This window comes from Hylaeus anthracinus, unplaced genomic scaffold, assembly GCF_026225885.1.
Source record: "Hylaeus anthracinus isolate JK02 unplaced genomic scaffold, UHH_iyHylAnth1.0_haploid 4, whole genome shotgun sequence".
NCBI lineage: Eukaryota > Metazoa > Arthropoda > Insecta > Hymenoptera > Colletidae > Hylaeus > Hylaeus anthracinus.
The window spans coordinates 14,684,647-14,708,779 of record NW_026535289.1 but is presented as its reverse complement, the minus strand read 5'-3'; the positions used below and the strand labels follow the sequence as shown (position 1 = coordinate 14,708,779).

Sequence of the window (24,133 nt, the reverse complement as noted above, 5' to 3'; positions counted from 1 at the left end):
TACGCGTAAACCCGGTATACGAGAATGAATATCGCAGTCAAATGCAACTAATGAAATAGTAACGAATGAAGAACTACTGAAACTCTAACTCTAATTCTGTATGTAATATTAGACGGAACCGAGGTAGTATTAATTTTTTTTTTTTTTGTTATGATCATAAGACTTGGAAAACAGTGTATTTTAGATGGAACAAAAATGTGCTCGTAAAATATTTATTACATAAGAAAGCGTGTATAGTTAAAAAAAAGTAATCAGAACCCAACTGATATTATAATCATATATTACTGGATACAAGGAGCGAATGAAATAATTTTTAATTTTTTTAACTGATACATGCTTGTTACAAAGTTGTAAGTTAAATATTTCATAATGCAGCCGTAATGCGTAGCGTTTCGGCGAAAAATATTTACAAGTTGAACGGTAAGATGAAAGACATGAAATAGATATTGTTCCACCATGGACTTACTGAAATTTCATGAAGGTCCCAAAAGTATTATCTTATCGAGTACGTATACAACCTTTCTGTGACAAGTCGAGACATTTGTAAAACTATCCGAATTCGATAGATTACTGAAAAATGACTCACGAACGACCCGTTTGTCAGTATTGACGGGCTCATAAATTTGTGCAAACAATTCTTTTAACGTTCATTAATCATGCGGTTGTTATACATCGGTCGCGAGAAGGACGCATCGTGATAATGCTAGCTCGTTTGGTGGATGGTACATTTATTTTGACTTCTAAAATCACGAAATGAAATGATCAAATAAAATATTTTCGTTGAACGGGGAGGGAGGGCGCTCGTGCCCTTTTGGGCCCCTTTACGTTCGCTACCATTCCTACACTTTACCGACTGATAACAATTAGACATTAGAATCGCTTTTGAATTAATATTTATATAATATTTCATAACTGGGTTCATTCAATGTTATATCGATAATAGATAACAATTGTTACATAATCACAATTACTCGATCACTGAACCTAATTTCTCACGGCGATAGACGATCGAATTAATGGTAAATCGACGACAATGTTCGACGATTAAATTAATCTATGAGAATCATGAAGTTATAAAATACTTTCGAGCACCTGTTAGATAACTCGGCCATGTCGTCCAGCAAAAATCAACACATTTTTCAGATAAAAATTCACTTCGATATATTGTAATATAATCGCTTAAAATGTTAATAATTTTGTAGCTTCACAGCTATTATGCAGCAATTACACGGTTTAACGACTGACGATTACGGTTACACAGTCATTAAGAGGTAATTAGTTCATTACCGTGTAATTACTGTATGATCACTTTGTGGCAAATGCAATTAGATAACATTTCGTCAAAAATATTTTAAGGTAGAAAATACGAAAGAAAGCAGTATGGGGATGGGTTCCAACAGGACCTCAGATAATAATACGTTTTCCAGCAAGAACAGTTCAACTACTTTAAACCTTACTGTACAAGAAACATTATGAATGAAATAAATAAACTTTACACACTTGTTAACTAGACTTACAATGAACCTATCGACATTTCATTTCTACCTAAACTGGTCTTAAAGACAAACCTCGACTACTTTGTTTTACTTCATGAAGTAACGTTCACGAAGTTACTGAGATCGCAAAAAGAACGGACCGCGCGATGGCTACCGATCGTCAAAGATATCGGGCCCCGTCGACGAGGGCATGGCAATAGTATCTCTTATCAGGGGAACCATCGTGCGGCTGTAAAAATAAGCGACTAGCTGACCCGTCAACACTTCAGTCTTGTTCTGGACATCTTCCGATAACGTCGCGACGCTGTCTTCGATCTGGCTCGAGGACACGAGGAAGCCAGCTCGTTTCGTCGCGTTTCCGTCGCGCGGATACAACCGAGAGCCAGCCGATCGAAGGGAGACCACATCGGGACACGGGTCGCGCGATGGACGTTTGAATTAAAAAAAATCGCTCGTTTCTGTCCTGGTGAATCGTCCTAGGTACGCGACAACCTGTGCTCGTTCCCAAGTGTCCAGTTGAACCATCGACGAAATGAAGCTCGAGGGCCAAGAAAACGGAAAGGTCGAGCTGAAGCGAGAGCTAGGTCTCTTCAGCGCAGTGAGCATCATACTGGCTGTCATGATCGGTACGAAAATATAGAAGAGATCCTGTCGCGATGAGTTCGGTTCTTGAGGCCCTGAAATATAAACGTCCAAGGGCCGGAGCTAATTAGTCGTCGCGATAATAATTCTTCTTCGTTCTACAGTTGAAGAGACAGTTGTTTATACACATCTCATTTACCCATCCACGGCCTTGCGAGGTTGTTACCATTCGTGGTCATTGATTCCAAGCATTCTGCTTGCATAGACGTTTTAAAGATCGTCGCACGTGCCGCGAAATTATAACATACTTGTCATAGTAATCGAAGGTTACCAACACGTTCCACATTATCGATACCGCACTTACATAACGAAACATCGGTTCATTCGTTGCAACAGCGTTCGAACGGTGAAGTCGAAGCGCTGGGCCGATACAAATAACAATTTTAACGCAAACGGGTGTCAGATAAATGAAAATATTAAACCTAAACTATAGCCTAAACTATATATCTTATCTAAACCAATATCGACGCGAAAGTTACGCAGTGGATGTCACACGAAATTACGTAGACGACATGCAGAGGCAATTATTCAGTTTAACGCACGCGAGTTGTCGCTTCAGCGAAACTGCCGTCGGTATCAGATTGGCATTGCTTCGGTTCAGACAGTGGTAACAGGACCTGACCGTCTAAATTGAATTATCTACGCGGCGACGAACGCGTAACGTGCTCGTGCCAGCTTCTGAAAATGGTTCATTCCGTTTCTTCTTTTTGCCGGTACTCGGTACGATCGATATAACGTGACGAAATGCTTTGTGCAGATATTGATGCTCCAGAGTTACATATTTGATGTAGATAACGTCTCGTTGGGAACGTTATTTATCATTCGATGGTTAGTTTAACCCTTCCAGACTCGAAAAAACGAATTGAAAAGGAATTCCTTTTGTATATTTTGAAACCGATTTTCATACGTTTTTAATTTATACCTTGTTGTTTACTAACGGAGCGCACAAGAAAACAGTGTCGCGGCGGTATTCCTTGTTTTATTTTCAAAACAAAACGCAATAGTTTGATGACTTGATAAATTTTATGTACACCGTACACTCCGTAAACTCTTTCGAAAGTAACATTGAAAATACCGACTTAAACGGTTGAATATAATAATTATGAATCGTAGAGAACCAAGTCGTTGTTGCAAATCAGCATCATGCTTGAAAGCAGTTGACAGCAATTGCATAATTGGCTCGTCTTTATGCTTTATGCTAATAACGATCCGTCCATCTTCTTTAACAGCGATTCAAAGGGTTGCCACGCCATTTTCTCACGCTGTTACTTTTGATAGCCGAGCGTTGCCTTTTCATCCTCTCAACGACTCCTGCGTTATTCCCAACGTAACGTCATATAGAAAATCTCATTTGATCGAATAATTTCTTTTGATCCTAAATTGACATAATTCTCGAGTTATCTGTATCGTAAACTATTTAGGTCTGGAATTTTTCCCAGTTCATAATTCAAGAACGTACTTCAACCCCGATATTTTATCTCGAGCTTCTCAAATACGATCTAGATTGCCCTGGTATAATCCAGTCAATCTAGCTCGATCGAGATTGTTGACGACCAGAAAAAAATATATGATGTCCACGACCATCCCCGTTAACTCTTCGTAATTAACAATCGTAAGGTGCTCGTTGCTGTTAGCGGATCCATCGTATCGTTTTCCTCGGAAATCACTTACGATTTATAGAGTCGCACACCTTCGAAGAGAAAGAACAAAACCTGACGTAACATTTCGTTAATTATGCGTACTAAATAGCTTGACACGATTACGAATCAAGAGGGTTAATCAAGGTTAATCGCTGACCCACGCGCTCGAGTATTACGAGACACCACTCTCAAGTATATCTGGCCGATTTTAATCAGACTTTGCAAACTGACGAGTCTATTATGTTTCGTATTTAACCGGGAACTTTGAGATCACGATGATTATGAACGCCAACGATTACGATTTCTGCTACTGAAATATTCAAGGCTTCGATAACTTTAAATAGTTCAGTTAGATTATATTGATACTGGCTGATAAAAATACATTTTAAAGCGTACTTTCGAACACCGTCGATATCGGCGAAATATACGTTGGGCAATACGTATTGCCTGTATCGGCAAATAAGTCGGATACGACCAAGTTTCCCAATCGAAACGTGTTACTTCCTTTTCGTCGATTCAGCAACGCAAAAACGAACGTTCCTTGTCAAACAATCGGCTTCGTATACGCGATTGCGAGATATCCTCTTTTCGAGATTTTTTAACAGCATATGGGGATGATACAGGAAACAACTGCAGCTGTATCTCGAGATAGTTGCCTACCAGAAATACTCCTAGCTTTGACCTACAAATTTGAAAACAACAACTGACTCTTTAAACCGCTCTCACCATTCGATCTGACCAACTGCTCTCGATTTCCAGGTTCTGGGATCTTCGTATCGCCGACCAGCGCTCTGGAGAGATCGGGATCCGTGGGTTTCTGTCTGATAGTCTGGGCCAGTTGCGGAGTGCTCTCTTTGCTGGGAGCACTCGCGTTCGCTGAATTGAGCACGGTGGTCCCACGGTCCGGTGCCGAGTACGCTTACTTCATCGAGGCGTTCACACCCCTGCACCGATACGCCGGCCAGATTCCAGCCTTCATCTGCTCCTGGGTCTATGTGGTTCTGCTACGACCTGCGGAAGTGGCGGTGGTTATGCTAACGTTCGCGGAATATAGCGTGCAACCATTCTCTACTTACTTGAACGATCTGCCGGACGAGTCGATGCAGCAACTGAAGAAGTTCATAGCGGTGTTGGCGTTGGGCTTAATCACGTACATCAACCTGACCAGCGTGAAGCTGTACGTGAAGGTCCAGAATGTGTTCACGGTGTGCAAGGTGGTAGCCTGTATAGTTGTGATCGGAGGTGGAATTTGGTGGCTGTGCACGGGACATACGAAGTTGTTGGAGCATCCGTTTCGCGGTAGCACCACATCCGCTGGCGACATAGCGTTGGCGTTCTACAGCGGTCTGTGGGCTTACGACGGCTGGACGTCGGCTGCCGTCGTTACCGAGGAGATCCAAAAACCTGAAGTCAATATACTAAGGAGTATTCTGATCGGCGTGCCACTGATCACCGTATTATACGTCTCGATGAACTTGATGTACATGGCTGCGCTGACGATGCCGGAAATGGTCGGTGCACCGGCAGTCGCGGTCCTCTGGGCGGACAGAGTCCTGCCTGCCTGGCTGGGATTCACGATTCCTCTGGGCGTCGCCCTGTCCACTTTTGGATGCAGTCTCAGCATTCAGTTCGGGGTGTCCAGGCTCTGCTACGTCGCTGGAAGGGAGGGTCACGTACCTCGCGTGTTCAGCTACGTCCACATGGAGAAGATGACTCCAGCCGCGGCTGTGGCCTTCCAAGCGTTGCTTACTCTGGTTTGCTTGCTCTTGGGAGACATAATTGCCCTCATCGAGTTCGCGAGCTTTTTGACTTGGGTATTTTACGGGCTCGCCATGGTGTCGTTGTTAATTATGAGAAGGACGAAACCGGATGCCCCTAGACCGTACAGAGTGCCGACTGCGATACCGTGGCTGGTGTTATGCGTTTCCATTTTCCTAGCCGTGACGCCGATTGTGCACGAACCGTCGCCCAAATATCTGGCCGCGTTACTGTTTATTCTCTTCGGTCTCGTTGTTTATCACGTGTACGTGTACAAGAAGATCGGGAGCGTTTTGGCAGGTTAGTACGACGAGACGACTTTTCGTCTCGCGGCGAGTCCTCGAGTTATGCGATTAATTAAATTGCTTCTTCTTTCTGTTTCCAGCGAGAATCACGTACCTGATCCAAGTCTTATGCTTAGTCGTTGCTCCTGATAAAGAAGACTGATGCGAAATAATCTTACGCTTCGTATTTAATGTAAACAGCGGTGTACCGTTTATTTACACTGTGCTAAAATTTTAGAACACGGATTAGGTCTGGGTATATTTAATAATTTAAAAGAATGAGATTGTTGTTTTCCTTGATCGTAGTCATTATTAAAGACATCAGAATTACAGACCTTATATGATAAACGTAGTAGACGAGCTGCATCGTACAACGTCGAATAACATTTTCATTAATTTTATATTTTTTAATTAAAAGTCTTCCGTATCAACATAAAACGTAGAAATTAGTCCAAAAAGTATAACAATTCTTTTTTTATATATAAATATATATTGTGCAGTATTGTAAACGTTTCATAAAGTAACCATTGAGATATAATAAATATTGACTATATTACAGAGTTTAATGTATAATAAATTTTCAATATAATTTACAGGAGTTTCAAATATTTATTATATCTGTACATAAATGTATTTTAAATGTCATAATATCGTAATATCTAGTTCTTCTGGTAATATTGTTGTTGTAATATTACGAATGTCAATTATAATTCTCACAACAATATCGTTGCATAACTATGCAAACACGATGTAAAAGTACTAAAAAATATATCGAATTTTATAAAGTACCAAAGTAGATCAACTCACTTTGGCGTGTATTCGTAATCAAGCTGTAATAGTATTTTATTCTATGACAATTTTCTTGTCAATTTGAAAGCACTTTGACTACTAAATACACGATATAAATAGAGATTCATGTATTATAGATGTAAGGCACTTGTATAAGGCTTTCATGTAATAATGGAAGTTGCATTCAATGCTGGGAAAGCTCAATGTACTTATTATGCTAAGAAATCTTCTACGTATCACTTAACATTGTTTTGTATAAATTAATATAATCAAGAACGAATGGAATTGTGCCATACAATTAAAAATATAAAATACACTAGCGATATCTAATATCTCCTTTTTAACAAATATCATTAAAATAACAGATCTTTATGTCATAGCAATATATAAATAGAACTTATACGGTACAACTGAAGTTACCTAATTATACCAGTCTCTAGATAATATAGTTTTACTGATATCAACTTATGAGATTCAAATTAATGAGAAATCGTTATTGAGATGCACCACATTTTAGGCAGGTTTGTTTTTCACTGAAACATCGATTCAATGCTTCAGATATTTGTTTGAAAGAGCATTATATATCTTTTACTATATCCTATTGTATTATTTAATTACCTTAATACTTGATGCAGCTTTTTCTGGAGTTCGTTGCATAATGCTGTTTCGGCTTTAAGAGCAGCGTCGCGTTCTCTTAATTGTTGTCGTAAATGATATATAGTATCTTCCAGTGCTTCAAAAATTGCCTGGAAAAAAATAAAGTATAGTTTTGTAAATATTCCATTATCGATATGCCTCAGTAAAAATAAAAAAAATATTAATACAAGACGCGTACTCTAGATTCTTCCGCGGTGTCGGATAAGGCGGGTGGTTCGTCTAAACAGAAAAAGTCTCTCACGCACGCGGTGCCTATGAGAAGGGGACTACCTAATATTCCATTAACAAACGCTTGAAGGCCACGTATTCTTTCTTCCAAAAAACTTGGAGCAAAATTATCTCCGATCCATTTTTTCCTTGGCAAACTTAGATGCGAAATTGGAATTTTCTGCCTTCTCAGTTGTGATAATAAACGAACAAAATCTGTATATCTTCTAAATACAAACCAACAATCGCCATTTTTTAATTCTACTCGTAATTTGTAAACCTGAAAGAAAAATATAAATTTGTTATGATGCAACAAAAAGTTGATAAATGTCTATATTGTAGCATAATATTTTGCTAACTGTAAATCTGGCTCTCTCTTCCATAACTTCATATCCAATAATCGGTATTCTTAAGTCTTCACTAGTTAAGGGTGGGTGCAAAATATCAGAATTTGCAGTTTCATTGTCGGGATAATTAAATCGTTGTACAGTAAACGAATTCGAATGGCCGGATCCATCAGACTCAGGACTATCAAGTACTCTCACTGTACCTGATTGAGAACCCCTTGCTTTACTAATTGCAAGCGTAACTTCGCTAATACATCCCACACCAGACTCTGACATGGACATTTTGCCGCCTACAAACTAAATGAAATCATGCATACTCAATAAACAAAAATTAAAACTAAATTATTATGAGAACACAAAATAAAATGGTGTCCCCTATGGACAATATAAATAATACAGTTGACTAAATAATACATAGTAAATATTTATAATTTATGAACACAATCAAACATGCTTACAGTAAATGATTTCACAGATGCAATAAAAGGAAATTAGGACAAATTTTAATTTAGGCAAAAATTAAAAAAAGTTCTACCGAAACACTTAACATTAATCATTGCACTACTTGTTAACTGAAACAAAACACTAACCTCTATACGAGTAAGCAAACACTGTGCGCCTCTGTACTAATTTTTGCTACCTAGACGTCGTACAAAATATGAAACCATAATTCGTGAACGTGTTATTTTACTAAAACATCGCGTATGTCGAAAATGCACATTCACTTAAGTAATAGAAAAGCTCAGAGTTGACATGACATATTGGAAGTTTGCAAATACATCGGTTCCGTGAAAACGGAATAGCTTAGATGGCGAACTAAAAGTGGTAACGCGGATATGCAACAGAGCGAACGGAGTTTCTAATTAGCTGTTCCATACCGGTCATTTATAAGTCTAAATATAGACAGAAATAAAATAATTGTTACCAATAGTTTCAATCTATCATCTATGCTATATTCAACTTCTTCGATGGAATTTTGATGCTTTCGTTTATAGTACATGCTTCGATAAATAGTTTACGTTTCTTGAATAAATCGGAAAACAGTAAGACGATATAAACCAGATCATGTGGAGATTTATTGCAATTTTCATAGGTTTTCGGAAAATACATATCGAAAATCATATATGTAATTGAGTACAATGGTCTATAAACTTTATGCACATAGATAACTATCCGTATACATGGACGATATACGTTATAAGTATGTTGAGTATGGTCGAGTATGCTACGTGACAGTTCCATGGACAGTTCCAGAATAGATAGGTTATGTACCGAATGAATTTTACGATAAAAAAGGAACGTATTGAAAATGAGTGAAAAAAATGCTAATACTGCTTTGATTCGGAGGGTTAATAAATTGCTCGAGTCGAGAGTAGAACATGACAAGGTAATTATATTACAAATAATTGTTATCCAATTTGTACACCATGAAACTCGTCCATCAGGGAATCAAATAATGCGAATAAAAATTCTTATTCAGAGTATTCGTTTCAGGATACGCTCGAAGCTTTGAAGGAATTATCTACGTTCTTCACGGAGAATACATTGAACGCCCGTCGGAATTTACGTAGTAAAATAGAAAGAAGAAGCCTCGCGATAAACGAAGAATTTTTATCTGCCTTTAGAGAAGTGAAATCTTCTTTACACGACATATATCAGGACGTTCTAGAAATGAATACCGCGGTACAATGTATGACGAATCGTTTACAAACTACGAAAACGCAAATGTTGCAGTTAATCGGTCAAACAACAAAACTTCAAAATAAAAGGTACGCAAATGAATTGAACCATCTAGAAATCATTTTTATATACACAAAGTATAAAATGTTTAACTATCGTTTTTAGTCAAACTTTGTCAATGCAATTAGAAGTTGCAAATGCTTTCATTAAAAATTTTCAACTATCACAATCGGATTTAACCATCTTACATGGGTCTAGTAGAGAGTCACCCATTACGGAAGAATTTTTCTCTGTAGTTAATCGTGTCCAGGTACAGTAATTGTACAGTTATTGTAATAATATTTCTATGATTATTAAAAAGTTTATTTAACCATGGCTTCAATCGCAGGAAATCCATACCAGCTGTAGGATATTAATGCAGTCAGGATACCAAACGTTGGCTTTAGATGTTATGCAAAGAATGACATTGTTACAAGAAGCAGCTCTTGAAAGATTGTACAGATGGACACAAAACCAATGCAAACACGTTGAAAATGAACGTTTAGCGCCATTGCTAATTAAAGCAATGAATAAATTACAGGACAGACCAGTTTTATTTAAGTATATTTTAGATGAATATTGCGCAGCTAGGAGAACCGCTTTAGCAGGTTCTTTTATAGACGCGTTAACGTTAGGCGAAGGATACGGCGGTACGCCTAATCCTATCGAAATGCATGCGAACGATCCTAAGCGGTACATCGGAGATATGCTTGCTTGGCTCCACCAAGCTATTCCCGTCGAGAAAGAAAATATATTAACTTTAGTAAAGGGCTGTGACAAAACAGGTAAGAACCAAATTATACCGATTGTTTGTTTCTCTTTATTTTTTTAACACTTGTTCGTATTACATACTTCAGATGTATCGGATCAGATTAAGCAATGTTTAAGTAATATCACAGAGGGACTCTGTCATCCTTTGAAGTCAAGGATGGAACATGTCATTTCTATGGATGCACCGGCAACAGTATTGTATTCTGTTACCACTCTTCTTAGATTCTACCGCGCGATAATTCAGCAAGTAGTACCTGACAGTACATTGGACTCAACTTTGGCTGACTTGTTAATAATGAGCGAGAAAAGTTTTCTCAGCAGACTCCAAAAGGAGACGCGTATCGCGCTTGGCGAACGCGCAGAACCTCCGGGAAATGATTTAGTACCTGCTCCATCTGTTTCAAGATTACTATCGCTTCTCAATGAAATCCTTTCCGTGGCAAGTATCGCGGAAGATAGAGAAAAAGATATGTTACAGATAGTATCGTGCATCATTGATCCTCTTTTGCAAGAGGTTAACGAAACAGCATCGAGGTTACCTACGGTAGACATGGCTGTGTACCTTTTAAATTGTATGCATCAAATTCAGTCTACTTTAGCATTATACGAATACATGGACCAAAGATTAGAAAGGTTACAGGTAAGCGATTCGTTTACCCCCAGATCTATACGTTTGCGTATACTTTTACCATTTACCAAGATCACGTCTTTTAGGCCCAGTCTGATGCCCAAATCGATACTTTAACATCGGAGCAGGCTAGTTCTTTAGTCGCACATTTAAATCTTGGATCGATTTATACGATACTACAGGGGCACGAACAGGGTCCGTTATCTTCCGTCCCTGGTATGGACCCTTTAAGCGTGAAAGAATTTACAGTAAGCGTCTCTTTTAAAATTAAATACTAAAATGTCCGTGGAAATTTATTTTTATTTCTCGACGTTTCATAGAACAAGCTGGAAGCATTCTTGGTGATGCCAGATGTGTTACTGTTGCCCCAAATAAGTTTATTGCAAAGCAACAATCATCGCTTGGTAACACAAAAGCGTTCCTTCGAAGTAATCGGAGCTATATACAAGCAATTGTACGAAGCTTGCCACGATCCAAAAAATTTATATCAAAATCCAAACAGTCTATTTTCGAGGACTCCCGATGATCTCTGGCAGACGTTATTTGCTGCGTAAACGTACATCGGAATACAAATTTAAAAGCATAATTGTATACTAATTCAAATTTGTAAATGCAAAATTGTAAGATAATTTTCTATATATATAAATAAATGCTACACTGGGAATCCTTAATTCTTACCACTTAAGGGGAATGTTACTAGAACCGGCTACCCTTCCTCTTTTTTTATACATAGTTCGGTTTCGCGCGGCAATGTGCTCGACGACTGCGCACAAGTGAGTTACACGAACGTTTTATCGATACTCGCTTGCAATTTGGCTAAAGACGATTAGAAATACTCACTGGGACGGACATGTCCCACTAGAGTCGAAAGGGTTAAATTGTTTGAATGCGATACAATGAAATTAGTAAATGACTGGGACTATGTTTATTTTGGATAGGGGTAACCGGCATTGGTGATTTCCCCCTTAGACGGCAAGAATGAATTCGGCCCTTTTACGAACATTTTCTCGTTTTACAGTTCCATGGGAATCGACCAATGACAGGGAGATATTTCATCAAGGTGTCGTAAACATGATATCGTGGACGCACCTTTAGCGACAGTGGTGGGGGTGCGCGAGATGCGCGCGCCTCCTTCGCCGCGATTGGCCCGATACTTGCCGTCTCGCCGTCAGTCTTGGTCAGTCTTCTGTCTGGTGCGGTGGGACGCGTTCGTCTCTGCGTTTCGTTCGCGAGCCGCGCGTCTTTCATTCATACATCTCTGTAGTAGTAAGTTCGTGTCGCTTCTCATCCACGGTTTTACTTGGAAACGTCTCGCGGACGGGATTGGACGTGCGCGGCGACACACGAAATGCGGTCACTCGTAGCCAGCCCGTCGGTGGAGCGCGCATTACGCGTGTAAACACAATGGACATCGTCGTCCCATGCACAAAGGACGGATAGAAAGCAGTGAGTGAGTGAGTGGAGTATAGTGTCCAAGATGGCGGAATCAAGCTATTATCAGGTGAGTCGCAGGTCCATCCACGCTCTCTTTACGAACTGGTACGCGTTGGTCGCCTCCCGACCGATCGTTCCAGCCGCCATAATAAAAGATCGCTCTGGCCGTAATTCGATCTCTTCTTACACGGCTCTTTTCGTCGTCTCGTGACCTTTCTCCTGCAACGCGCTCGCACTTGTCTCCCTCGACCTCGAGGAAGTGTTTCCCAAAGACAACGACTCGATCCTCGATTCCTTCGCGTATCACGGCTATCGACGCTTCGAGCCCGGTACACGTTAAGCCACCAATTACGAGTTCTTGATATCTGGTAGATTCGTTTAATCTCCGAGAACTTTCCAACCAGTCCCTGGTAGCACCTGTTTCTGTCGGCAAGTGACATTACGAGAACCATAGACGAGCGGACTCTTATTCGAGTAACAGACGAGTGAAACCAACCTAAAACAATTTACTCAATCTATACTTCATCGAACATTTCTATTTGTTCGTATTTTATTCTATAAAACTCGAATTCCAATTTTCCTAGAACTAGCGACGGGTAACGCTCGCTTTTGATTCATCGTTCGATATTTGTATACGAAAAAGATTTTTCTTCGTCTCTAACGGGAATAATTCGATGGAAACGCGTTTGTCATAATCGAGCAACGGCCAAAGGATCATTCTGACAGCAGCGTGTTCATACAGCGGCTCCATTACGGTACAGACAGCGCTTAACGCATCGTCGCGATCAAGTCTCCGGCCAATTTGGCGAATATGGCCGGCACCGAAAAATCGAATTTTTGTTTTTTTTTCTGCGGCATTCTTCAAGCATTTTTCGCTGTAACTCTAAATCGAAAGCGCCGAACGCGTTTATTATACACGCGTACAGATTCGATATTTTTACGAAGGACGTTCGTGGCGATGATAATTAAATCTCGAAGTTGTAGGCGTCCTCTGCATTTTCCACCGATAATTTGTATACGTCTTCTCGACATCGCATCGAGTTGGCGTTGTGTTTCCTTGGAAGGATGAGCATGACAAGACGGCTACGCCAGCGTTTCCCAAACGCTGTACCGAGAAACATTACGTATAAACAAGCGTTACACAGCGTACACCTATTTTCCTCCATTATTTTTTGTTTGTTATTACCGCACCGGAAGAGGATAGCAATCGAGCTACGCCTACTACCGATTCACACGGTACTTTTTCACTAAACTGCGGATCTTTAAAAATCTTGCAAAACAAAGTCTTCGTAAATGTAAAAATTGTTCAGAAAATTGAACCTAAATTGGAATTGATTTTTCTCTGCGAATATCATCGGATATTTTACCATAACTTTACTGCCTATGTTATTTCATATCTTCACGTTACGTATAAAGATCCGTAGTCCAGTGATCGATTATACCCAAATTGTTCATTTTTTCTTTTTCCTATTATTGAAATAAATAATTATTATTGAAATAAATTCTCAACGGGACAAATTCCGTATTTCGCCGTAAGTACCGTGTTCTTTTGCTCGGCAACTTTCTCGTTCGCGACGTTCTTCGGAACGACAATCCTTCCGGAATTCTCCTTTTATCCGATCGCGTTATACTTTTCGGACGGCTTTAACGCAGCCATGATTGTCACCGTACGCGTCGATCGTCCAACTTCGCACAGGCACACGCCGCTTTCGCAATTCTCTAACAGATGCTTTGCGCCATGCGTAACCCAAAAATAAAATTGTACTCGCCGGTGAATCCCGCGCGTCGCGTTGCTAATACCGAGTTCTATTTTCCCGCGACGATTAATCATAACCGCACAGGCGTTCATCGTTCGAATTTTTGAACGGCGTAAAATTTCCATTAACGTTATATCGATCGCGCTACCCGAACATGTAGGGATCTAGGCATCGATTCTTCGCCATTTTCCGCTATCTACGATCAAACGTTACGGGCTTGTGTGATTAATGCGCACCAGTGCCTCTCAACCTTTAGACACTTTTACATTCCATAGACGGATTTTTGTTTTCATACAATTTTATTTTATTTTCAAATTCCTTACGTTTCTCGTTTCCTTCGAAAACATTTGGAAGAATGTACGAGGAAGTAGTGCGATCGGATTTAATTTTAGCGGATATATTTTTTTTTTTTTTTTAACGAGAGGAATATCTGACGACTCGATAGGAACTCGATGCGTAGTCGTTGGAAGGATAAATGGCTTCCGGTCACGAAGATTTTCATGTCTTTGTTACAGCGATGCTCGCGACGAGTGTTGACCTCTCGGGATTATTATGCATGGCACACATATTACGGAATGCATGAAAATAGCTCATGCGTCAGTGTGTCAAACGCACACAGCGGGCGTGCATATATTCGCTTGGGGTTCGTTGCTTCTTTAAATCGTTCTCCACCCACCGCGGCCCGACTTTGCTTGGCTCCTGCGCGTTTTACGGAGCTGTTAACCAACGCTACAGGGTGTCCCTTCTAAACATGTTACTAAGCTGTTTTCGTAGAAAGTAATCGATTTCATTTTTGGCCAGAGGTTACGGGATAGAATCTGATCTTTTAACGCGCAGCAAACTTTACACGCACTAACCCTACGTCCTAATTGAATGTCGCGCGGAATTGAGCCGCGGCAGGAGCGGGGACAACGTGTAATCTAATCGACGAAAGGATCTTGAAAAGTTAGCGCGAATAGAACCTACACGTTGTCCCCGCTCTTGAACGACAGTCGGTTCGAACGAGACGTAACTTCTTCTTTTTTTCCGAACGAATTCTATTATATTTTTTGTTCTTTGGATGGCTCTTGTAAACCCAAATGTTTTTATTTCCCGATCTCGGTTTGAAAGATTCATCGAAACTTCTCGGTTCGTCGCTTTGCCAAGGAAAATAACGTCAATCGTATGGTACAGCAGACATTTCGCGGAAACATTTAGACTGGTGTAAATGCACCGTTTTACGTTGGTAGTAAATGTTCCGTCGAAGCTCACGATGTTTTGATATCTGGTTTAGCGATTCGAACTGTGATATCGAATGCATAATGCTTGTTTCTATTTTTTGGGGAGGCTAAGATAGGGAGCAATTTGAAAAGGCTGGTGCAGAGGTGGGAGAACGTGAAGTTCGCCGTATTAAGAAAGCCGTAACACTTTTGCCGCTGGGAATCGGTGTTATCGTGTTCTCCGATAAGAGATAAAGCATCGGCGAAGTATCATCAGTCTTGCGCGAGTGTTCGGATTCGAGTGACACAACCGCGTAGAAATTATATACTCTCTCTCTCTCTCTTTCTCTCGCCACGAAAATCGAATAAAAGCGGATCGTTTAAAATTGTATCGGCGAAGATCGTCGCGAAGATAAAGCTGTTGGCGAAATTGCGCTTTTAACGCAACAGGTGGTTGCACGGTTGACGCGTCGCAAGCGATCCACTTGCGAACCCTTTCTTGTTAAATTGTGCTCGTTTACATTCAATTGGATGTTTATAACGTCAGATTTGTTCAACTATCATTCCAGATGATCGTTCGGAATATTCCGGGTATTATTTATCTTCCTAAATTGTAAATCGATAAGATACACGAGTTTATCGCGTATAAAATCAATTTTTATCGATCGAATATTTTTAACGGAGAATTCCGGGTATCGTTTTTGTTCGTGAATTATAATCTTATGATACATATGGTCGCGAGTGTCGACGACTAAATCGGAACTTAAGTGGTTACCTTAAGTGCTCGTAAAATATTCCGATTGTCGCGGTCAACTCGACTTAACGCGATCGTTAATTATTGCTAAACGGTAATAGGCGTGGTTACAAGAGCCGTGAAAGTTGGTTGAATTTTCGCGTCGGACATGTGTAAAGTTTAGTGGACGCGGCGAACAACGAGAAATCGGACGGGTTGCTTGTAACGCGGCGAAGTCGAACAATGTCGTTTATTTCTTCGAGCACGAAGAAGAGGAAGCCGAATTTGTGCGGACTTTTACCGATACCGGGATGGTGTAAATCGCAATGTTTTTGGAACTGTATAGCGCCGTGCACGGTACGTTGACATTGAACCGTTTTCTTATCGCGGTTACAACAGCCGCTGTCGCTGTATAAATTCCCTATCGAGCGCCAAGCATCGAATCAGAGAAAATGCGAGAATACAAAGTCTGAACGTGTCGAGTTTATCAGCGATCGATCGATGAATTTCGTCACGAGTCGACACCCGACCGAATCTAAACAAATAACACGCTCTCGACCCAACCAACGTAATTATTTCTAAATCGTCGTGATGGTGTAAGCGAGAAAAAAGAAAATAAACAATCGAAGCACCGCGACGAAGGATTCGACAAATTTAAAGTACACGATTCGTCGGAGAAACTTCGATGAATGAAGTCGAGAGTCCTTGGTGGCATTTAATTCCGCTGCGAGATAACCGATTAGATCGAAGATATATTTTTGTAAATCCTTGAAGTCGAGAGCGTCGGAAATCAGCTGTATTTATCTCGCCACCGAACTTTTCTCGATAAACCGCTCGTAAAATCGAGTTCCCTGGAGTAGTAGCGAATCAATGGATCGTTAGCCTCCGTTCGAGATCCAACCGCTCGATTTATTCTAATGTAACACGTAGCGCGATGGCGCGATCGAAGTAATTGATCGTGTATATTGATCAAGGTCAACCGGGGACCAAACGATTGAAACATCGATCGATTAGCAGTATTAATAGCTCGATAGAAAGTATCGGATACTGTTACCGCGGCCGTTGAGATCGATATTCTCTCGACTATAGCGACTACAGGTTTTTTTTTTTTTTTCTCTTTAACCACGGCTCGATGAATCGACAGTCGATGTGTACATCCGCGCCCGGACAATTTCCGGCGACGCGAGGCGCACCGCGTACTCTGTTTTCCTCGCATATTTGCGAGCCATTAATTCATTATCGACGTTCTGGAAAAATTCGAACGTCGGTGGCTATTTTAACCCTTTGCATTCGAGAGGTGAGTCTCGGTCACCGTTAGGTTTCACGCAGCAAATCTACAGTACCTAATGCGTTAATAAAATGCTTGTCGGTGAGGCTAAGGTGAGCTTATTCTCAAATCTAAATAGCTTAGAATTCATGGGGTAACGGAATGCTAAGAAACAGATCGAGTTGCTGGTAGATACCAGGAACAAAAAAGGCCTCGAGTGCAAAGGGTTAATCGAAACGAAAATACAGACAGGCGATTTATTTCTGCGAGCAGCTTTCGTCCTGTACAAGTAACGAAAACATCCTCGGCGCCGAATAACACGCGCGATCGATCGTTTTCTCGAAAAATCCATTATTCACCGAGAACGTCGAGGGCGACGGGAGCTCGTCGTCGAATAATCGAATTCGGAAATCTGTTTCAGGGCGATTACATCAGGCACCCGGTTCTTTACGAACTGTCCAGCAAGTATGGAGTGGCCGGCAGTGACCAGGTGCCCTTGCCGGTTCGTCTCGACGAGCTCCGGGAGCACATACGCCGAGAGATACGCAAGGTATGTCGAGTTTCGCTTATCCTTCTTGGCTACACCTCTTCTCCGAAGCTCTCCTTTTTTTTTTTTTCTCTCTCTTCGCGCGCCGCGTACACGGTAGCAGCACTCGCGCGAGATACCTCGTGGAACCCAACAGAGATACCGGGGGGCAATCCACGGGCACCAGTCGTGCCAGGGGTGCAGCAAATTTTTAGTTACTCGTCGTAAAATATTTCATTCGTGACGCCTCGTCGTCTATATCGGGGCTTCTTTTAAACTATTGGTCGCGAGATTTTAATGCAAATTATTTCATGCGGATTTTATTTAATATTCTCTTCGATATTCTCTTCTATTTACGTTATTGGACAAAAATGCGGTGCTTATGAAAAATAGGGTATACTATTTTTGTAACCGTAACGAATACAATTGTACGAATTTTTGTGCAATTTTTAATTTTATATTTTTGTAGGTTTTTTAAATAGATTCTAAAAGTATATTTTTTCATGTGTGTATATATACAGGGTGTTCGAAAAATGTTGGAAGTCGTTGAAGGGGGTGGTTCGGGGGGTGATTTGAAACAAATTTTTCCTTTGCGAAAATGTTGTCCGAGGGTTCGTTACGGAGTTATCGATAGAAAACATCCGACCAATCAGAGCGCGAGTACGCGGGCGGAGCGCTCGCGGTAGCGTACGCTACGCGCTAGATAGCCGCAGTAGAATAGGGTACGCGCTAGTCAGACGCAGTAGAATAGGGTACGCGCTAGTCAGACGCAGTAGAATAGGCACGCGTTAGTCAGACGCAGCAGAATAGGGTACGCGCTAGAGTTTACTGTTAATATCTCCTCAACGAAGCCTCGGACAACATTTTCGCAAAGGAAAAATTTGTTTCAAATCACCCCCCAAACCTCCATTCTCAAGTACCTCCAACATTTTTCGGACACTCTGTATACTGTTACAGAGAATCCTGTATATCGTTACAAAAATCACGTACACGAATGGGGTCGTGAATGAAAAAAGTTTAAGAAGCTCTAATATAAATAGACAACCTTATTAGAAGTTACTGTTCCGAAGATTGATTATTTAAAATAAATAAGTGGGCCCGGGAAAATGGAGGTGGCACTCGTGTGGCGAGCACCTTAGGAACGTCCCCTGGTATCCGTTCCTTTTTCGCTTCTTTCGGATCTCCTCGCTCTTCGCGTCTTCTCCTCCTCCTCCTCTCTCTCTCTCTCTCTCTCTCTCTCTCTCTCTCTCTGTCTCCGCCCTCTCCTTTTCGCGATGAGAGACCGAGAGAAAGAGATATCCGATATGTGTCAGACCACCGTCGATCCGCGGCACGCCCGTTGAAAACCGGCACGGTCCACGTGACTAATGGATCCAGAACAGAATTTATGGTCATTTCGGAGGAAAAAACGAAACCGCCATGCGCCAACGAGATAAGGCAGTGTTTCCCAAACGGGCTCTCCCGTAGCACTGCTGTCCCATGCAGAGATCAAGACTCGGGATAAAAATGAAAACTTCAATTATCGATCGGAATGTCGCACAGCGAATAAGTGAAACTATAACCGTTTGGTCCCATTCTAATTTTGTTTCCAAAATTGTATAATTGAATGGTAAAAAAATAAGTGAAAACGACACGAGTATTGTTCTAACCTTCGTCGATGCAGAAAGGAACTCGAGGGTGGTCCGAGATACTTGCACGAGTCGCGCGGAAACAAGTTCCCTTTTCTCTTCCACTCGGCCGGCGCTTTTTCCTCGTTATTGCATCGTGACCTGTATTCGCACAGCCTCGTTGAATCGAGCACGGTCAGGTAAAAGCGCGATATCAAACCTTTGTTCTTGTCAACTATCGCGATAAATTACTATTGGCATCTCTTCGGTATATCGAACGAATCCAGAAGCGACGAATCATTCGCGACGATGTCATCCTCGAAAATGGATCGTCGTTTCGTTAAACGGTGCTCGCAAACGTTATTCACGGCACCGTGATTAAAAGGCTCGGCCACTGACGGGTGCGTACCGGGCCGAGAGAAGTTGTAGCAAATATAATAGGCGGCAATAGAACGAAAGGATAGATACCGGGAGCACGAGCGCGAGTATAATTTTACGTCTCATTTGCTTCGAGAAGAGGAGCGGTTCCGTGCGACGGATGCGCTTAACCGATTGATAGATCGATACCGATAATTGCCCTCGTCTCAATTCCGTGAAGCGAGATTCCGCTTCTCGAATATTCTTTGCGCGTTCGAAGACTGGCGATGCGATACGGACGCTTGGAAGTCTTCTTTGAAAAAGGATCGATGAACTCGAAGAACTTGTTTCACAGGCCACGTTGCGCTATTCGAATACGGTAGAACTCCACCGGCGAGCTGTTATTTGTTCACCCCTACTTGGGTGTCCTGCGTTCGAGTCCGTTCCGTGCCAAAACCGACAAAGTAAAATTTTGAATTTCGCTGAGATCCAGTTACCCGAAGACCCTAGAGTACCTGCGCATTCAGGCGAATATCATTCCTAGCGTTTACCGCGAGAAATTTCTCGTTCGGCATGAAACGACGTTCTCCGACGATGACTCTGCGAGAATCGATGGTTCTGGCGTAAAACGAGGGAACGAACGTTCACTTTGTTGCAGGAGTTGAAAATAAAGGCCGGCGCCGAGAAGCTGAGGGAGGTCGCGACCGATCGTAAAGCGCTGTCGGACGTCGCGACGATCGTGAAAAAGGCGAACAGCAAACTGAACGAGCTCCAGGCGGAGCTTCAGCAGCTCGAGAGTCAAATTATATTGACGCAGGGCCAGCCCCAGTCGCCCCAGCAAAATCACTCGAACGGTCAAGGTAAGGCGTAGTCGAGATACCATCTTTGTATTCGCGTTAACGCCGCATGGCATTGACCGAGAGGATAAGGCGGACTCATGCCCGCCTGAACGGGTTTTATGTAATGCCGAGCGCGTTAGACTCTCTCGTGCCGATCAATTACTTTTGCCGCTTCGGCCGCACGTTGCCCGTTCGACGGCTCGCGAGCATTCGACGGCCATTAAAACGAGTTCAAGGATTTTTTTGGAACGGTCGGGACTCGCGTCACGGTTTCGGCGACGGAATCGTTGGAACGTCGATATCGATATAGATCCGAGATTGCCTCGCGGGGGATACATCGGCCGTTTTACGCTCGTGGCACGATTTAGACCGAGGTTCTTAACCCATTTGAAGCCTCTTGTTAGCCTCTTGTCTCGTTTGTTTATCGCGTAGTTGGTGCGGATTTCAAATTTCTTTAACACGGTCACGCTGTTACTTTTCTTTCTCGCCATGGCCCGGCCCAACGGTGCACGCCGTCCGATGGGACGTATAAGCGCGATCCACAGATGGTACACGCCGTCGTGAACGTGTTAAATTAAACGATAGGTCTTCTTCGTATAAATACAAAAATATCTAACGCAAGTTGTACCAATGCCGCGACCAAATGCTTGTATTATTCAAAGTGATTCCTCGCGGAGATCACGTTTAGCCCCAAGGCTTATTATTTTCCAGTAAATAAATTGCACACCTCCTCGCCGCCTCTGGTACTCCTCCTCCACTCTCCCCGCCCCTGTAAAGTCGAGCGACAAACGACCACAAGCCCCTTTTCGACGCATCCATTACCGTTTCTGCTTATTCATGGGCAACTTATCGACACATCGGAGTAACGGCGAGAGTGTTCCGGTGCGTTCCCTTCTGGCAAGCCTAACGACTGCGTTCTGTGTCGTTAACGAGCGGCCACTTAATAACTCCACCCGCTAACGAGCCGTCGAGACGACGTCTTCGGTTTATAAAGCTCAACAGCGCGTACGAGCTACCCCGCTTTAAACTCCGCCATCGGGCTAAGGAAATCGAGCATGTCCAGCTCTCCGGGGCACGTCGCCGCGGCCTACGTCCACGATTCGCTCGATGCACGCTTTGATAAATGGCGTTGCTGAAAAATCGTTACGCTTCCGGCGCTCGAGCGTTTCTTTCGCCTCTGTACATTTTTTCGAAGCATCGAGTCGAGAAGTTAAACCGCGGAGACGTTTCGACTGTTGCCTGTCGCAGGGGTTCTCAGCTTTTTTTTATGGTATTAGGTGGACTGGAAAGTAACGTCGTTTTTGAATACTTGTTTATCACTCAACTCGTCGATTTTGATCGATTTGACATCGAAAATTTGCACGCTAGATAACAGAACAGGCTGCTGCTAACGATGGCGATTGCATATAGAAATTTTATTAAATTAGATTGAAAATAGAAATTTATTAAAAATCTGTTTGAATTTAATGTAAAAGAAACGACATTACTTTCCAGCCTACCTAATAGTTATTGGTCGATAATAATATCGAATAATAACGAAGTAATCGTTCTCCGGAACCGGTGAACCGATTCTTAAAATTGTTTTTGTTCGTGCGAAAGGTACGAGTACACTTAGGAATTCTTAAAAAATGTTCTGAAACCATGATCGACCTATTAAAACACACCGAACCGTTCGGAAACGTTATCCTGTACAGTTAGATGGCTGCGCGAGACACGCGTTTCCAGTCAACGGAACATTGTCATCCGGAAACGGTGCTCTAATGGCATTTCCAGCGAACGCGGCTGGCCATTCCCCTCGCTTCGAGTGCATACTATGTAGCAGCGGTTACTGGACATAAATTAGGAATGATTAACTCCGATCCTAGTAATCGGGGGTCATGGTACTCCGTGTAGCAGTCACAGGCGTAGAATTTCAAGCCATCGCGCGAGCATTGCGCAAACCCGATCGGTGTACCGTTTCATCCCACGTATCGCCTACTTTGGGTAGGTCGGAATAGGTTACTTAATTTAACATATCATTTTCGATACGTAACACCAAGTTCAAGCCAGATTGGTGAATTATAATAGTTCAGGCGACAGATCGACAGGCTTGGTGTTAAATGTCTCTATCGTTCTCTGAAATTTTGCACGTTTTTTTTTTTTTTTTAAACAATATCCTGACACGCGTTCTTGCCTCCAGGTGTTAAAATCGCGATAGATACGGTTCCGTCGACCTTGAAAGAGCATGGTTACGCCACTGGGTGGCACCTCGCTATCGGTGCCGCTTCGTGTCGAGCCCGAGGCTCCTCGTACGTACTCGGCCGCGACTAGAAGCGCAGTCTTCTGTTCTCTTTGAATTGACGGTAAGTGGTAGCATCTATTTATACCGTGGACCCAGACGCTCTGTCCACTCCAGTTAAGTCAGTCATCATACGTTCTCGGGACCAGCAACCTGCCCACGGGCCACCTCATTCACCTACCACGGTGATGGATCGCGCCATTCAGACCTGTCCCGACGATGCAGTGATTCCGTAGGTCAAACTTGAACATCACGAGTCTGGCTCGTGATGGAAATTTCAAGCCAAATTCGAAAATCACGTGTCTGATTTGTGCTAAGAATTTTAGATCAAATTTGAAGATCACGAGTCCGACTCGTGGTGAAAATTTTAGGTCAAACTTGAACATCACGAGTCTGGCTCGTGATGGAAATTTCAGGCCAAATTCGAAAATCACGTGTCTGATTTGTGCCAAAAATTTTAGATCAAATTTGAAGATCACGAGTCTGGCTCGTTGTGTACATTACGCTTTAAATTAAACGCTGTTGATAATTTAGCGCAGAAAAAGTATATCGCCGTGTATATTAAATATTCATCGAAACTTACAATTAGTGTCAGTGAAGTCTGCGTTAGTCATTTCTATAGGATTTTAATGCAATTGCAACCGGTTCAGATTTCGTCTAGATTTCGATAGTCGAGCCTCGCGACCTCAGCCTTATTATTTCATTAAGGACTCGTTCACTCGGCGTGGATGAGAGTCTCGTCGTGAGACACAGGACTCGGGAGAAAGTATAATTCCCTCCTTTCGTCGGCGGAATCCGAGGTAGCCAATAACGAACGCCGTGCACGAGTCACTCGATTCACTTTCCAGTTCTTCGGGTTTCTACGTGCGTGTAATACGCATTCTCCGCGGAGCGACAGTGAAAACGCTCCGTTGCGATATATACAGTTTATACGCGAGTAATACACACGATCCAGAGCACGTTACGATCGTCCGTCGATCGAACGATCGCACCCCGGAGCGTTTCCCAAGCGCTTCGGACTCCATTTTATTTATTTCTTCGCTAAAAAGTTCTATCACCTGCTTCTGGTTGACGTGTGACGACTAACGTGTTAAGGCGCAAGGGTTGAAAAATTAATTTTATAATCCATGAAATATAAAAAAGTGTACATTCGTACACTTTCTTTGGAAAATGTTGAAAAGAGGAAACGAGACAAACG

General features: G+C 42.1%; 4 protein-coding genes across 7 annotated transcripts in view; 3 read left to right on the top strand and 1 right to left on the bottom strand.

Annotated features, from left to right (window-relative positions):
- Window positions 1-108: 108 nt before the first annotated feature.
- LOC128895162 (b(0,+)-type amino acid transporter 1-like) lies at window positions 109-7,205 on the top strand. The gene is made up of 3 exons (XM_054157495.1): window positions 109-2,122; window positions 4,538-5,836; window positions 5,922-7,205. Exons 1-3 carry the CDS (start codon window positions 2,029-2,031, stop codon window positions 5,981-5,983), a joined length of 1,455 nt encoding a protein of 484 aa, XP_054013470.1. The 5' UTR covers window positions 109-2,028; the 3' UTR covers window positions 5,984-7,205.
- On the bottom strand, window positions 6,012-8,615 carry LOC128895169 (sorting nexin-16). Of its 2 annotated transcripts, none has more exons than XM_054157507.1 (5): window positions 8,411-8,615; window positions 7,833-8,110; window positions 7,445-7,753; window positions 7,228-7,355; window positions 6,012-7,142 (listed from the first exon to the last, which is right to left on the bottom strand). In XM_054157507.1, exons 2-5 carry the CDS (start codon window positions 8,100-8,102, stop codon window positions 7,103-7,105), a joined length of 747 nt encoding a protein of 248 aa, XP_054013482.1. In that variant the 5' UTR covers window positions 8,103-8,110; window positions 8,411-8,615; the 3' UTR covers window positions 6,012-7,102. The 2 variants fall into 2 exon arrangements, with proteins under 2 accessions (XP_054013482.1, XP_054013480.1); XM_054157505.1 differs by having other exon boundaries at window positions 6,013-7,142; window positions 7,833-8,117; window positions 8,411-8,614.
- Window positions 8,616-8,986: 371 nt separating this feature from the next.
- LOC128895158 (conserved oligomeric Golgi complex subunit 6) lies at window positions 8,987-11,616 on the top strand. The gene is made up of 7 exons (XM_054157486.1): window positions 8,987-9,207; window positions 9,315-9,589; window positions 9,666-9,810; window positions 9,889-10,324; window positions 10,397-10,950; window positions 11,025-11,186; window positions 11,259-11,616. Exons 1-7 carry the CDS (start codon window positions 9,130-9,132, stop codon window positions 11,490-11,492), a joined length of 1,884 nt encoding a protein of 627 aa, XP_054013461.1. The 5' UTR covers window positions 8,987-9,129; the 3' UTR covers window positions 11,493-11,616.
- Window positions 11,617-12,105: 489 nt separating this feature from the next.
- The window catches only part of LOC128895153 (serine/threonine-protein kinase N), a 36,082-nt gene continuing 24,054 nt past the window's right edge, over window positions 12,106-24,133 (top strand). For 2 of the 3 annotated variants that reach the window (XM_054157474.1, XM_054157476.1), the window contains exons 1-3: window positions 14,536-16,418; window positions 17,750-17,878; window positions 20,477-20,678. In XM_054157474.1, the coding sequence (XP_054013449.1) occupies window positions 16,305-16,418; window positions 17,750-17,878; window positions 20,477-20,678 (445 nt within the window). In that variant the 5' untranslated portion in view covers window positions 14,536-16,304. Of the gene's footprint in view, window positions 12,440-14,535; window positions 16,419-17,749; window positions 17,879-20,476; window positions 20,679-24,133 lie in introns of those variants that run through there. The other variant, XM_054157475.1, reaches the window with a different exon arrangement.

What these genes read in the sequence shown, in the direction of transcription:
- LOC128895162 (XM_054157495.1), top strand. Translation starts at nt 2,029, where the DNA reads ATGAAGCTCGAGGGCCAAGAAAACGGAAAGGTCGAGCTGAAGCGAGAG. An exon ending in CATACTGGCTGTCATGATCG is followed by an intron (nt 2,123 to 4,537) that starts GTACGAAAATAT and finishes CTCGATTTCCAG; the next exon opens with GTTCTGGGATCTTCGTATCG. An exon ending in GATCGGGAGCGTTTTGGCAG is followed by an intron (nt 5,837 to 5,921) that starts GTTAGTACGACG and finishes TTCTGTTTCCAG; the next exon opens with CGAGAATCACGTACCTGATC.
- LOC128895158 (XM_054157486.1), top strand. Translation starts at nt 9,130, where the DNA reads ATGAGTGAAAAAAATGCTAATACTGCTTTGATTCGGAGGGTTAATAAA. An exon ending in ACAAAACTTCAAAATAAAAG is followed by an intron (nt 9,590 to 9,665) that starts GTACGCAAATGA and finishes TATCGTTTTTAG; the next exon opens with TCAAACTTTGTCAATGCAAT. An exon ending in AAAGGGCTGTGACAAAACAG is followed by an intron (nt 10,325 to 10,396) that starts GTAAGAACCAAA and finishes TACATACTTCAG; the next exon opens with ATGTATCGGATCAGATTAAG.
- LOC128895169 (XM_054157507.1), bottom strand. Translation starts at nt 8,102, where the DNA reads ATGTCCATGTCAGAGTCTGGTGTGGGATGTATTAGCGAAGTTACGCTT. An exon ending in AAGAGAGAGCCAGATTTACA is followed by an intron (nt 7,754 to 7,832) that starts GTTAGCAAAATA and finishes TTTTTCTTTCAG; the next exon opens with GTTTACAAATTACGAGTAGA. An exon ending in AAGCTGCATCAAGTATTAAG is followed by an intron (nt 7,143 to 7,227) that starts GTAATTAAATAA and finishes TCGATGTTTCAG; the next exon opens with TGAAAAACAAACCTGCCTAA.